Source organism: Bolinopsis microptera, chromosome 6 (genome assembly GCF_026151205.1).
Source record: "Bolinopsis microptera isolate Bmic1 chromosome 6, MBARI_Bmic_1.0, whole genome shotgun sequence".
Classification (NCBI taxonomy): domain Eukaryota; kingdom Metazoa; phylum Ctenophora; class Tentaculata; order Lobata; family Bolinopsidae; genus Bolinopsis; species Bolinopsis microptera.
In genome coordinates this window covers 8,035,471-8,049,973 of record NC_087077.1, presented here as the reverse complement: position 1 = coordinate 8,049,973, position 14,503 = coordinate 8,035,471, and the positions used below count along the sequence as shown (strand labels likewise).

The window sequence follows — 14,503 nt, the reverse complement described above, 5'->3', positions numbered from 1 at the left end:
TACTACCTGGAATCTTACCTTAATAAGTAATGACATTAAATGTCATACAGGAAATGTTAATTTGTTGTGAAAAATATGTAGTAGATTTAAAGCCGATGAGTGATATCATGATTGAAACGGGTGAGGAATCCTGCTATGATAAAATGGGCATTCTGCCAAAAAGAGGGAATATTTTTACTTTTGAACAGGACAAATTTTAAAGAAATGTAGAAATGAAGCAGCACGCCTATGCTTTAAGGAAATAAAGCAAGGTATTTCAAGAATTTATTTATTCACATTAACAGCGTTTACTGATTTAATTCAAAGTTTAAATCTTAATTAATATAATAACTTATCGCAAATTAAAAACAAACCCCGGTGAGCATTTCCAGAAGGACGATGCCGTACGAGTAGATGTCGGTAGATTCGTTGTAGTGCTCCACTGCCATTTCCGGTGACATGAACTCTACCTGGCCTACGGGGTCATCAAGATACTTTCCTCGCTCCTGAAGAGGACAAATTAGAATGTTCTAGAACATCACGTATATATTAGGTGTACCATAAATTTAGGTCTACAAATATGGTCGAAATATTTCCTACTCTACCAGTTAGAAAGGTTTGACACGTCAAGCATATAATAATAATAATATTATATATTATATCAGATAGGTTTACTGAGAAGGCCGTAGCATTTTCTGCTCAACAAATTAGGTCGACTTGACAATACAGGGTCCTGATAATTTAAATTGAAGGTTATAACATTCTCCAGTTAATAATAAAATTAACGCGAATTATATTCCGAGCCATTATAATTTTAAAACAGGACACTTTGTTCATTTGTCCTGATTGATGGGATAGTGTTAAATGGGTTAAAATCGTCCATTTCAAGATACAAACAGATATCATTTAACACTACCTCCACATTATGTCCGTAGCCAGCACTCTATAATATTATGGTCTATAGCTATATTAGTCTATAAAATTAAAATTGCATTAAATCGGGCACGGTCCCTACGTCACAGAGGTCTGTTCAAACTACCAATGTGCATGCTAGCCACGATATAATACCAGAGCTGGTCTATTCTACTGTATTACTAATCCTGATTGATTGTAGGCGCGCGTGTGGACTGTAAGTAGGCCTGTAAACTGTAAAACCAGACTTCGGACCCCTACTTTAAACTATTGTCCCTCTTTCCAAGTAAACAAGTCCGTTTATAGGCCTTCGCTAGGTATTACTGGGACTAGCTGTTCATTGGTTGCACTAATGGATTGAGTCAGGCATGATCCGTGCATCAACGTGCTCGACGAGACTACTATAACTAATGGGATATTTTGTTACGTTAATAAAAGTCTTTATAATTTTACGGAATACTTTAATTTGTAAGTTTTATAATTTCATAATTTTTTAATCTTTAGAGACGATGGACGGGAGTGCATTGAATAAAATGTCAACTTAGCGAATCTGGTCTTGGAATGGTTTAGAAGCGCCGATGCAGCACAATTATTCGTGCATGTAATATGTCTGGAGTCTGCTACTTAGAGACCGGCTAACATTGAAATTATGTGCGGCGGGTTAAGACAAACAATCTAGATGGCTGGCTACCTGGCACAATCAGAAAATATCGCCTGTAATGACCAATCAATTGAATGCCAATTACACTATGACAACACAGCCACACTGCGCTGCAACTGTGTACAAAAATAATTTAGTACGATTAGAAAGTCAAGTCATATTATAATTTTGAGTAGATTAAGGGCTCTAATGGAATGTCTACACTGCAACTGGTAAACAATACCAGGTCATCAGCGGTAGACAATACTATGTTAACGGCGTATCGGTGATCAGATAATGATGATTTATATCATCATTTATATCATCCAGCCCAAATTTCTCTGATAAAGTATAACAATTTTAGCACCTTTTCTGGGAACCCCACCCATCTCCAGGCGGTTTAAATCTTAACTTTGAGTCGAGTATACGGAAAGTTATTAATATGCTATATTTTACCTTCAGCACGGCGCTGCCAAATGAGCTGACTTTAACTTCCCCTGTGTTGATGTTGATACAAACATGGTCGCAGCGGAGGGTCCTGTAAAACAAAGTTTCTTGGTTAATGTGGATTTATCTTTTAATCTTTAAATGAACACGTTATGTAATTGATAAGAATTGAAGGAAATGCGCATAATTGATATTTTTAAGGAGTAAATCAGGCGACAGCATAATTGCAACTTTACTGTTGATTTAGCCGTCAAAGTAACTCATGTCAATGATAGACTCTAAATGAGCTGCGGTGTTTTCTCAAAAATAACAAAATATTTCTGAGGAAGCAGACTAGCGGCGGTTTAATAAACAAACTTTTACTAAAACTTTAATAAACAAACTTTTACTAAAACAAGTTTAAGATTTAAACCTGTGAACGATAACATGGTGGCTGGAATAGGTCTGAAGGTACATTATAGCCTCTAGTATCTGGCTAGCCCAGGACTTTATCGCTGAGTCCACAAACCCTCGCGGCGAGGTATGGAGATGTCTGGAAGAATTCGGTGGTTAGTTGGTAGTTAGTTTGAGGTTAGTTTGATGTTAGTTTGTGGTTAGATATTGACAAATTGATACTCTGATCCTGGTTAGAGTAGCCTAAACGGTAAAACATGGCTATGGCATAAATTGTTATTTTATCGATTTATTCGAAGTTAAACCAAGTCTTGTCACTGGTGTATACCCATTACCCATCCCCTGTTATCATTAAAGAAACATTGAAACAATTAGCAGCTACTAAGAAGCACATGGTATAATAATTGTATAGTTGTAGTTAGTACACACACTACAAAGTGCTGCTGTACTCACAACACAGCTACTCACTAGTACGACTCATTGCTATCTACACACACGTGAAGGATGACAACTCCTTCTACAATCCCCTTTCTCAGGAAAAAATGCCCTGACATGTTGGGCCCCAATAAAACACGAAATAAGTGAAGTTAGGTGAGTCTGATATATTATGATCTGTAATTATTGTAAAATGTTTGAGAACCTTAAGTCTGAGAAATTCCAGTTTGAAGTTACCAAGAATTGAGATCAAGTCTTCTTGTAAGTTAGAAGGAAACCTAATGTTAACCTACACCAGCTTGTATGGGTTGCCATGGAAACCCCACATGGTTGCGAGGGTGACACTCTGTGTGTCTTGTGTGTTACGGAGTTAAAGTAACGTACCACCTGCAATTACATTACGTATTGTCTTGGCAGATAGAGAGAGAGAGAGAGAGAGAGAGAGAGAGAGAGAGAGAGAGAGAGAGAGAGAGAGAGAGAGAGAGAGAGAGAGAGAGAGAGAGAGAGAGAGAGAGAGAGAGAGAGAGAGAGAGAGAGAGAGAGAGAGAGAGAGGGAGAGAGAGAGAGAGCAGCTTACTAGCTTTAAATTCACGAATTCTTTTCTTTTTTCTTATATAATACAATATTAACATTGATCTGTGATTCAATTCAATTCTAATATCTCTGACTTAAGATGTAAATCATTCCATTTTAATTCTCATGAATCTAAATCGGAACCGCAGAGTTTTTTTTTTGATTCTTCAGAATGTGGCAATTATCGGAAAAAGAGGTTGTCAAGAATTTTGAATCGTCATTAATTGGCACACCCGAGCATCTCTGCGATTAATGATCTAGAATATCTGACAACCGCGACCGACAGGACTCAACCTGAAATTTTTGAAAATATCCGACTGATCATTGAAAGAGTTGATCAAATGACCTAAGAATCTGGCATAAATATTGACTAATCAAGCTAATATAGTTTTATTACATAATGAAGCAAAATGCTTGTCGGAAAAGTCTAATTTAGTTATGATAAATCAGAATGTAGCCGGAAGTTTAAGATTGGTAAGGCTAATCATAGCTGGTATGGAATTAGACTCAACATGTATTTTCAGGTGAAACAAGTTGATTTTATCTAGAATCATATCAACTTCATAATTGTCTCCATTCTTAATTACTAAACCTAATTTTCACAAAAGACATGTCTATGGACGAACCTTATATACTATACAGTTACATTTCAACCTGAACTTCATCTCTGAAACTTCAACATTGAGATGTAATCAGTCACTCGGAGGAGATCTTTTAAATGTTAAAAAATAGCACTTTGTACATTTGCAGCTCCTTGCTCGTCAAATACAATGGCATTAATTTTCCAGACCACCATTCCGCATACAATGGAAAATAATTTAACACACGCGTTTTGTAATACTTCTCTTCTTTTCATTAGCAACAAAGCTGACGAGACGAAAATTGTTGAAAGGAACTTGTACTTGGTGGTGCGATGTATACATGCATTATACATGCATAATACATGCATAATATAATATGTAAGTTATTAAACTCCAGGTGAGCGTGAGGTTGTAGGACACAATAATATCGTATGTTATATTTATATTGCATGATGCTCTCCAATGTTAGGCTACAGTGGAAGGTTCTAGACTCTCGAGGCTATGAAATACTTTGCAAATCTAGAATGTTCTCACATAATGATTGGGAATGATTAATCAAACATAGGTTTTAAGGCGATCTTTGTGAGATTATGAGCAGCTCATTAATGAATGAAATTCGTTATACCACGTTCATTAGGATATCGCAGCCGAGGAGGAGGGAAAGAAAGGAAACCAGGTTATGAAAACTCCTTATCTCTTATCAGGGACTACATTACGAGGAACAATGCTTATCACCTTGGACGGCGAATGTAAATTCGTAACCGGTTCTTTAAGTCTTGAAGATAAAATTGGAGCAAAATGTGACAATTCACAGTGTTTCATCAAGCTTATTCTTTATAAAAAGGTAAATTTGAAGTATGTTTCAACCTTGCATTTCCTATGAAGACCGTTTCTTCAGAATAAATAATACTTACAGTAAGAGAATTTAAGTAGTATTAATTAAAGTAGGTAAATTTAAAATTAAATTACAATAACCGCCCAGTCATCTTCAAGCTTATCCCCATACAGTCAGGACAATCAGGACAAAGAAGTAAGAACAGCAGATTCTTAATCAAAGAGGTATTCAATACGTCGCGTCATGACAGTTAAATATAGCCCCTTATCTTCTGAAACCGCTTTATCTAAACACAGTTATCTTATCATTTTATTAGAATTCCTATAAATACATCTGTAACTTTAAATGAATAATGACCTGACTCAACACAGGCTACACCGAGGCGGTTAAAAAGTGCTCCTAACGGTGGGGTGGCGATATTCCTAGCACGAGTGTCCTCATGAACCGTTATATCCGTGACTAGTCTCATTATTTTCTTAACTTCTCCCTCCTCCAGCCGGATAACCCCACTTATACCATAAAGCCAATAAACTGCAAGAGCCATCCCATCAAGCAAGGCTTGATCAGATCGGAAAGATCATGGTGCGTCAATTCGACAATTACGGAGTGATGTGGCAAACAAACAGGAGTAATTGGTCAACAAAAGATCGTGACAAGAAAGAGGAAAGATTGGGAGTCTGCGGTCTGTTGTTGGCCAGGATCTCTCTCGCTCTCTCTCCTCTTCAAAGTGATAAATTGTTAGTACAAAGCACTTTCAAGCGCCCTTAGTCACCTTCACGTGGTTTTTAATCTAATTGAGTACTCTTGATATAAAGTGTAGCTGTGAGATGGGCGGCAGTGCAGGCAGTAATCTTGGACAGTGACCGTTCTCTCTTTCTGATGAATGAAACACAGTACGTTACTAAAGCAACACGTATCACTCAAACACACACACACACACACACACACAGCTCTCTATTACACAACATCATACTATTATGTGCTTGTTAGTGATGAATGTATTATGTGAGCACGGACGGCTCGGTATTATAAATGTTAAATGAATATAAACACGGAGGTCAATTTGCCATGAAATTGCTTTCAAGCAATAGAATTAGTTTTCAACACTTACGTTTACATGCTAACAATACGGTAATTGTTGTGTAACGATCATGTAGACGTAGTCGGTTAAGAGATCGTTATGGTTGATGGTGATCAGAGATTTGTTGATGATTATTATTATATGCATCATTTTATGTTATTCTTTTAGCCAATGACAATACTTGGCCCATGCCCCAAAATATCGAACCAATCCAAATTTACTATTCTTTATTAAAATTACAGGTCACCATGTTTTACTAATAATATTTCAAGGAAATGAGATTATCAATATATTTATTGCGGCAGGTTGTGAATTGCTAGCTACGGAACCGCAATGATTTATTCAAGAAGATTTAATAAATGATCCGACGGTATAGAACTTACTGTTTGAGAGTACATCCCATGAGTTCAGTTATCAGTACGGGTGTTCTGCTACTGTTCGGAGATGCTTCCCAGAACTCGATGAAGGATACGATGTTTTTGTGTTTTACACTTTCCAACAGAGATGAAGTTTTCGTGAAGGTCTCCCATTCCTTCTCTCCCTTCAACTGAAATTAAAAACGATTAATTAAAATTTAAGATCTCTACAGCACAAATATTGTTGCGTTGAATGTTGATTGAGCTTTACTGTTCAATGATTAATACACCGCCTTAATTGGAAGTAGTAACAAGAATTATTGTTCTCTTCGGGTTGGGCCTAAACTTTTATCTATTACGTAATTTATCGAGTGAAATTATTCCGGGTGGAGATATTCCGAGCACGATGATATGTGTAAATACCTAACTAATTCCGTGTAAATACCTAACTACACATAACAAACCTAACTACACATAACAATTATAATCTCAGTGTAACATTTCATCTGAGTCTACGTCTCTCCTCAAGAGCAGAGATTTTGGAGAGTGTAAATTTCAATCGAATTACATCACAACGTTATGGATTGAGAGTACTGGTTGCGAGTATCATTGCCTGTAACCTGTATTACGGGCGATGACGTGATGTTAAAGACGGTCAACAGAGATTTAACAAGTTGAGAAGTGCTTCAAGTGCAACTTGTTTTGATCGCACATGCTTACCAACGCCCTACAAACTAAAAACGATGTTTCAACATGTGTCTTACACAATCTATGACCTACGATTAGCACCTAATTAACTATCAATTGCCATAATAAGTGATTAACCCTACCTTTGGCTCGCACCAGGCCACACAGCGTCCGTTGTGCAAGTCATTGCCTCGAAAGACAATTCGTTGAGCGCCCTTGCCAAGCTCGAAGGTGGTTTTGATGTATTGCCCACAGGGGCTGGCCGGAACTGGCTTCTCATTTACCATCATAAACCCCGACTCATGGAAGAACACACCACAACATGCTAAAAAAGAGATTTATTAGACAATAATAATTATAGTTTCTCCGATACTGTTTTTATTGTTATCAGCACGATTCTAAGAATCGATAAGTTAGAAACATAGGTCACCTATTATGTGTATTTTAAACAAACGGCAAAACAAATAGTTCTGGCGGGGCTCCAACATGATGTGTTTAGTGGATTGGTGGTTACATGCTCAAGATCTGAACATTCTTTTAGTACGACAGAGAATACCACTTAAAGTAATGTACAAGTTGAATTATTCAATTATAATCTATGTTTAAATCATAATCTTTATCTGATAAAATTACAAGATAAATTAGGCGCAAATGTAGGAAGTGACTAATGCACTGTGTATAAAAATTTAAATTATTTACAATGATTACTGTGGCTGAAAGGTATGGGCATACTCAACTTCTTTAGTACATATCATTTACACTATTTACAAATAAATTATTCTGATACAATTCTATAAAAACATAACATTCCTTTTAAATATTCTGATTGTTTTATAAACTCACGCAGAGACCATAGTTTCAAGAGCTGGTGCATCACTTTTTGCAATGTTGCCCACTTCATCGTCTGTTTCAGTGACAATCAGATCCTGTTCAGAGAGTCTGTGATAGGATCTGGTTGGCATCCGACAGTAAACACATTTTGTGTATTCTTCTCCCACCTCTATAAGATCCCGCTTCTCAACCTTAAATGTTCTCTGACAGTCCACACATTCTTGGAATTTGTAACCCATCGACAGTTTATTGTGTAAGACTACAGGCATCTTATCAGCATTTTCAACATTCCACATTCGGATTGTTCTGTCTTTGCTGCAAGAAAGAAGACACTTTCCATCTGCTGTCATAGCAATGTCGTTGATCCAGGACCCGTGTGCCCGAATCTGATGTCGTTTTTGGGTTGCCAACGCATCCCAGATAATAACGGTTTTATCATACCCTGCACTAACAATCTTCTTATTGTCCACCGCAAATTTACAAGAACTCACACAACCTTCATGTTCATACATGACACGCGGTCCTTGTGTTCGGTAAGTTCCTGCGTGGACATCCCATACTCGCACTGTCTTGTCCCAACTCCCTGAACAAAGTTTGAATCCCTCTGAAGAGATGTCAACAGCTGAAACAGCAGAAGTATGTCCAGTTAAAAGCAAAAGGGTACTCCCAGTTCGCATATCAGAAAGGCGGATTGTCTTGTCAAAACTTCCTGTTGCTAATGTGAAGTTGTTCTGGGCGCAGCAGGTTACAGAATTAGTGTGACCAGTTAAGGTCATCACATTTTCATAAGATCTCATGTCCCATACTTTGGTCTGTTTATCATCACAACAGACAGTGATTAGCGAAGATTCTTCAGAAAAGCTTACTCCTAAGACTAAAGCCTCATGTTGAAGAGTCCACAGGCAGTTTGTGGAAGAGCCATCCCATATCCGCACAGTTCTGTCCCAAGAACCACTCACAATTTTGGAACCTGTTGGTGAAGTTGCACAAGCTTTCACTGGGCCTTCATGGCCCTTCAACTTGAAGATGCATTTTCTTTCATCTACATCCCATCCACTCAAACAACAATCATCTCCAGCAGCAACAAATTTCTGATCATTATCAAAAAATGAAACAGTGTTTACAGCAGCAGTATGAGATTTTAGGACATGGACTTCTAATTCTTTACTCATCACTGAGAACAGCTAAAATTTGTGAAAAAATTTAAATTCAAACTTATCAAATATGTGACATAAGTTAACTATCATGAAATAAGGGTTGTTTACGGAACAAGCATCACAATTAGGGTACTTAGATATCAAAATAAAAGTATTAAAGGAACAGTTTACTTTATATTTTGATGATTGAAGGATATGAATGGTAATTTCACTGCAATGTTATTGGCAAACATAAACATACAGGGTGGGCCAAAAGTCAGTACCCATACGTTGGCCTTAGCTCAGTCACTGAGTGCCCAATTGAAATAATTCTTTCTGGTATGACTTACTACCACCACTGGTTCGAGGAATTTGTCAAATCGAAACATATTCGAGTGTTCATTTTTTTCAAGTGAAGGTTCATTTTCGCATTTAGTTGATAGTTTGAATAGTCGGATCGAGCAAAATTTTATTGAATGGTGTTTGGCCATTTAAATTACGTTTGTCCTGAAAAAATTAGAGTTCTAGCGTCTCAGATGACCGATATATGACGCATAACGAGTTTGTTCACTACGTGTGATCAGATGATTGGGTTTAGGCTAGATCCGCATTATGGGAGCGGTGCAGGGAGCCCAATTATGGTGTCGTAATTGGGTAATCATTGAGTACTCAATCAATTTTGCTAACGAGATAAACAAATTGCTTGATAACTTCGTCATTTTAAATCCGTTTCGCACCATCTTTTCAGATTATATTCCGAATTAAATGACCTATTGTAATATGTTACAACGGAGTCTCTAACATGTTCACAAACACCAGTAAAAGCAATTCAATGTTGATTGGGTGTGGCCCCCAAAAATCAAATTTTAAAACACGGCGGTGGTGTAAGACCCGTTTGTTTGTTTGGGGACTGGTTTGTAAGCCAGCCAATGTTTACGAATATAATATTAATAACTTTATTACATAATCATAAATATATATCATAAATAGATCAAATCTGAAACACAAATTTGCACGCAGTTAATAAATTTATTTAAAAAAAAAGAAAATGAAAAAAAAGAAAATTTTATTGATAAAAACAAAATATGGAGCACTCTGTGCTTCCAACAGCCTTTCAGACTCGCGCTAAGTTTGTTAGGGACTGATTTAGGATATCGTAGATATTGCTATGCCATGCCATTAGTTTGGATATGTAGTGTTTGTGATTGTTGAAATAAATTAATTACGGTTTGTGCTGATAGAGAAAATAGTGATAGTGGGGAATGTGGCAGTGTAAATATGGACCTGGAATTTAGGATGTGTGGCTTATCCATTAATATTAGTTGCCGCTAGTCTGTGATCAGTTTGTTCTGGTTTTTTTGTGTGCAAATATATATTCATAGTTTATTTTTGTAATATCATATAATATAATATATAGTACTTAATAATAACCATATGACTAATAACTGATTTACTAATTAACTAATTAACTAATTCACTAAACTGATATAATGACCGTTGTGTCCAGTAACTTTCAGACACGTTGTGACCTTCTTAGACCTGGAATATTATGTAATAAGAAACTGGGCCACGTGTCATCGTCATTTTCACTCTGCAGGTTCAAGAGCATGCGTTTTGTAGCCGATTTAAAAAGGTTTATGGAAAAAAGTGTGGGTAGGGTGCTTACATTTGCATTTACAGCATAAATTGAGAGTAAAGGTCCTTTGAAGAACATCGAAGATCTGAAATGTGTGGTGTTGTACTCGGCTAACCAGGATGCTGCAGTCACGTGATCTGAGTTTGCAGTGGGTGCATTTTCTGGGATAGTCATACAGATTTGTTGAGGGACTGAGCTGCGGAAATGTTTGATTCGGTGCATGAGAATTAGTGTGTTTTTTACAATAACACTGTGCACCGTGAGTATACCATTGTTATTGAAAAATTGTTTTGTGTGTTCTGGCAGTCGACCGTCTTTGTAAAAGTAATTAATGTGACCTGGCATTACTGCCCTGATACCCTGTTTTTGTCGTGAGAAGAGTGATTCAATGTGATTTTTTGCTGCAAACCCCCATACAATTGAACAGAAGTTTAAATGCGATTGAACAAAACTTTGATATATCTGTAGCCTTATTTGAATCGATAGGTGACGTTTTATTTTATACATAATTCCTACATATCGCATCATTTTTGATCTAACAGCTGCTATATGCTTAGACCATGTTAGTTTATCATCCATTATAACGCCAAGGAACCGTGCTTCCCTCTTACGTTCTAATTGTGTGTCTGCAATATGAATATTTGGAGTATTATCAGTATTTCTAACACCGAAAAGCATATAGCAGGTCTTTTTTAGATTAAGTGCAAGTCCATTACAGTCAACCCAGCGTACAAACTCGTGGGAGAATTGGTTGAATTTTTGTATAACATCGTTTGCATTTTTGCCTTTTATTATGATATTTGCATCATCAGCGTAGAGTATAAACTTTATCATACTGTTGATATTTGGCATATCATTGATGTAGATTAGGAATAACAAAGGTCCCATAATACTGCCCTGTGGAACTCCGTATGTAATAGGTTTAAGAGCTGATTTAATACCATTCAAACATACATATTGCTGACGTGTGCTCAGGTAGGATTTAAACCATTGCAAAGCTTGCCCACGGATTCCATAGTGCTGGAGTTTGTCAATCAATACATCATGAGACAAAACGTCAAAAGCTTTACTAAAGTCGACTAGGAGTAATAGAGCAACTTCCTTTTTGGCAAGGGAATTCAGAATCGTGTGTTGAGCATCCAAAAGAGCATGCTCACAGGATCGGCCTGGCCGGAAGCCATATTGTCCTTCAAAGAGCGAGCCTTTCTTGTCAAGGAAGTCCATTACTCTATTATGCATAAGTTTTTCATACAATTTGGAAAAGGTGCACAGCAAAGATATGGGTCGATAGTTAGTGGCGTCGGATTTGCTGCCTCCTTTGTGAATTGGTATAACTTTAGCTATTTTGAGAGATGATGGGAAGATACCTTGACTAAATGATGTGTTAATGATTATGGACAAGACTTTACAGAAGGAGGGGCAGTCTTTTACCATTTTTAGGGGTTCAATTTTAGTGTCTTGAGTGGATTTATTCTTAAGCTTGCTAATAATTTGTTCAACTTCACTTTCGGTAGTTGGTCTTACGAACATAGACTGCGAAGCTGGGCTGCTAAGGTAATGTTTAAAACCCCCTGGATCGAATACAGTACGCGCGCTGATCGCATCTTTGATTTTTGTGGCAATGTTGGAGAAGTAAGAGTTAAAGTGCTCAGCTACATCACTGTCACTATTTATGATATTTCCGTCGGCGTTTTGGAGTTTAATTTTGTTATGAGATTTAGATTTTCTGCCAAGTAGAGTGTTGATCAGCTGCCATTGTTTCTTTGAACAATCTTTATACTTATCAAATTGTGTTTTGTAGTATTTGTCTTTTGCCTTATTGACGTGCTTGTCGCAGAATGCCTTATGCTTTTTGTAAGCCTTGTAGTTTTCCTCCGTTGGGTCCACTATTTTGGCATGGAATAATTTGTTTTTACGAGCACATGCAATTTCAAGCCAGGGTAGCATAAAAGGTTTGGGGTCCTGCCTTTCAAATTTGCGGCGCACATGATTGGTTTTCACTGGGTATGCCTCATCATAATGCTGACCGTATATTTCAATAAATTTGTTATATTGTTCATCAGCACAATTTTCACGTGTGACTTCCTCCCACATTTCGGATCCAATTAATTCTATAAATTTAAGGTTGTTCGACTCGTTAAACATACGTTTTTCAACATTCATTCCATGGTCGACTCTGTGTCGTTTGTTTCTACTCCCTGCAATGTGGCTGTATTGCCCAAGTGAGATAGTAACAAGAGTGGCTAGATGATCAGACAGGTCAACAGTAAGAACATTGCAGCTGTGTGTGTGTTGTACATTATTGCTGTAAACATGATCTATAAGAGTGGCACTGTGATCAGTGATACGTGTGGGACGTGAGACTAGCTGAAAGAAACCGTATTTAGTCATAGTTTCAATCAAATTTTGACAGTGTTTGTCAGTATCATAATGTGTAAGATCTACATTGAAATCACCGACTAATATAGTATGTTTTCTCGAGTGCCTTTCCATGCCGTGTAATAGGGAGTCAATGAGTTTGTTAAAATTATCAGGATTTTTTGATGCTGGTGACCGATATATATTGACGATTATCTTTGTTTTGTTAAAGCCTTTGCAGTTATGGAGTTTTACCAACATGAATTCACCACTCTTGTCTGTCACATCAAAGTTTTGGGGAAAGAATTTTTCAATATTTTCAGACTCGCATACGCGCGTATTGATATAAATTGCTAAACCCCCACCACGACCAGAACTACATATTGGATCTCGTAACAGTGGTTCATAAAATCCCTCAAGCACTAGGTCATTAATACCATTAGGAAGCTTATCCTGCAAGAGATTAGTCTCGTTAAAACAAAGGACATCATACTTCGAGTACGTGAATATATCTTCTCTTAATTTGTCTACGTTTTTAAGAAGTCCCCGTATGTTTAAGGTAAATATCTTAAGATCACATGCTCCTGACGAACTTACATTTGTCGGCTCCATGTAATTGCAGCTAACTAAAATATCAGAAATCTCATTCCAATATTCGAGTTCCTGATCTTGGTCAATTGTATTTCCTATTTCGTTAATCAACTGATAGCGATCGTAGGGATTGTGGATTATGCCGGTGTGAGTATGTGTATGTAATGAGTATAGCTGATAGCAATGTACATAGTATCCCGGGATCATATTTTCACAGCAGTTTCTGCATCCTAATAAGTCGGAGTGACATTTGGTATGTACTTTAGATTCGCACCAGTGGCAGGTTTTCAGGTTGGCGGGGGAGTAAATCCAGCCATTACAGCATGTGCATTGAACTTTAAATTTAGGACCTATGACGGGCCCTTGTCTCGGTGGCTTTGCCGAGGGGCATGCATTTACTGGTAAGGCGCTGGAAATACAGTCATAACATATCCAGGCAGAGCCAGAATCTACAATTATTTTTGCCTCAGACTTAGATAACTTCATGCATTTCATATGTTTTATTTTGTCGCAGTGACTGCAAATTAGGAACGAACGTGCTTTAGGAATACGTGTATTACATTTGTTGCAATGCTGAGATTCGTTCATAGAACTATGAGATAATGTATTATATTCGTTAGTATTATAGTTATATTATGATATATTTAAGAGAGTATATAGACTTACTATTAATACAAAATATGATAATAATAACGTGACCTAGTCAGATACTTCTAACGAAGACTTTCAGTCCTGTGTGTAGAAAGTACCGTGACTTATCTACAGTAATTAAGTAAACTTCACCTTTACCTTTATGATTGACCTTTAACTTCTCTTCTATTACTTGATGGCAGCAGCTCACCGTGCATGAGCCTAATTTCCATATGTACAGTAATGTATGTGTCGAATGTTCAGAGTCAAATGTACAGAGTCAAATGTACAGATCAGTCAAATGTACAGAGTCAGATGTACAGTAATGTGTGATGTATGTATAATGAGTACTGTGTATTATCTGTGTAGATATCGTGTAAATATTGCGTCGTCGTTGTCTGA

At 37.1% G+C, this 14,503-nt stretch overlaps 2 protein-coding genes across 8 annotated transcripts in view; both read right to left on the bottom strand.

Annotated features, from left to right (window-relative positions):
- Positions 1-14,503, bottom strand: part of LOC134816368 (serine/threonine-protein kinase WNK3-like) — a 55,542-nt gene that overhangs the window by 35,486 nt on the left and 5,553 nt on the right. For 4 of the 7 annotated variants that reach the window (XM_063825187.1, XM_063825184.1, XM_063825185.1 and 1 more), the window contains exons 2-6: positions 7,063-7,246; positions 6,260-6,423; positions 2,391-2,510; positions 1,988-2,069; positions 354-485 (exon numbers count right to left, since the gene is read on the bottom strand). In XM_063825187.1, coding sequence (XP_063681257.1) covers positions 354-485; positions 1,988-2,069; positions 2,391-2,510; positions 6,260-6,423; positions 7,063-7,209 — 645 coding nt within the window. In that variant the 5' untranslated portion in view covers positions 7,210-7,246. Of the gene's footprint in view, positions 1-353; positions 486-1,987; positions 2,070-2,390; positions 2,511-6,259; positions 6,424-7,062; positions 7,247-14,503 lie in introns of those variants that run through there. The other 3 variants (XM_063825188.1, XM_063825186.1, XM_063825182.1) reach the window with 1 other exon arrangement.
- Positions 7,574-8,936, bottom strand: LOC134816478 (WD repeat-containing protein 88-like). The gene has a single exon (XM_063825340.1). The coding sequence runs from the start codon at positions 8,920-8,922 to the stop codon at positions 7,759-7,761; it is 1,164 nt and encodes a 387-aa protein (XP_063681410.1). The 5' UTR covers positions 8,923-8,936; the 3' UTR covers positions 7,574-7,758.

Excerpts from the sequence above, each read along its gene's own strand:
- LOC134816478 (XM_063825340.1), bottom strand. The coding sequence starts at position 8,922 with ATGAGTAAAGAATTAGAAGTCCATGTCCTAAAATCTCATACTGCTGCT.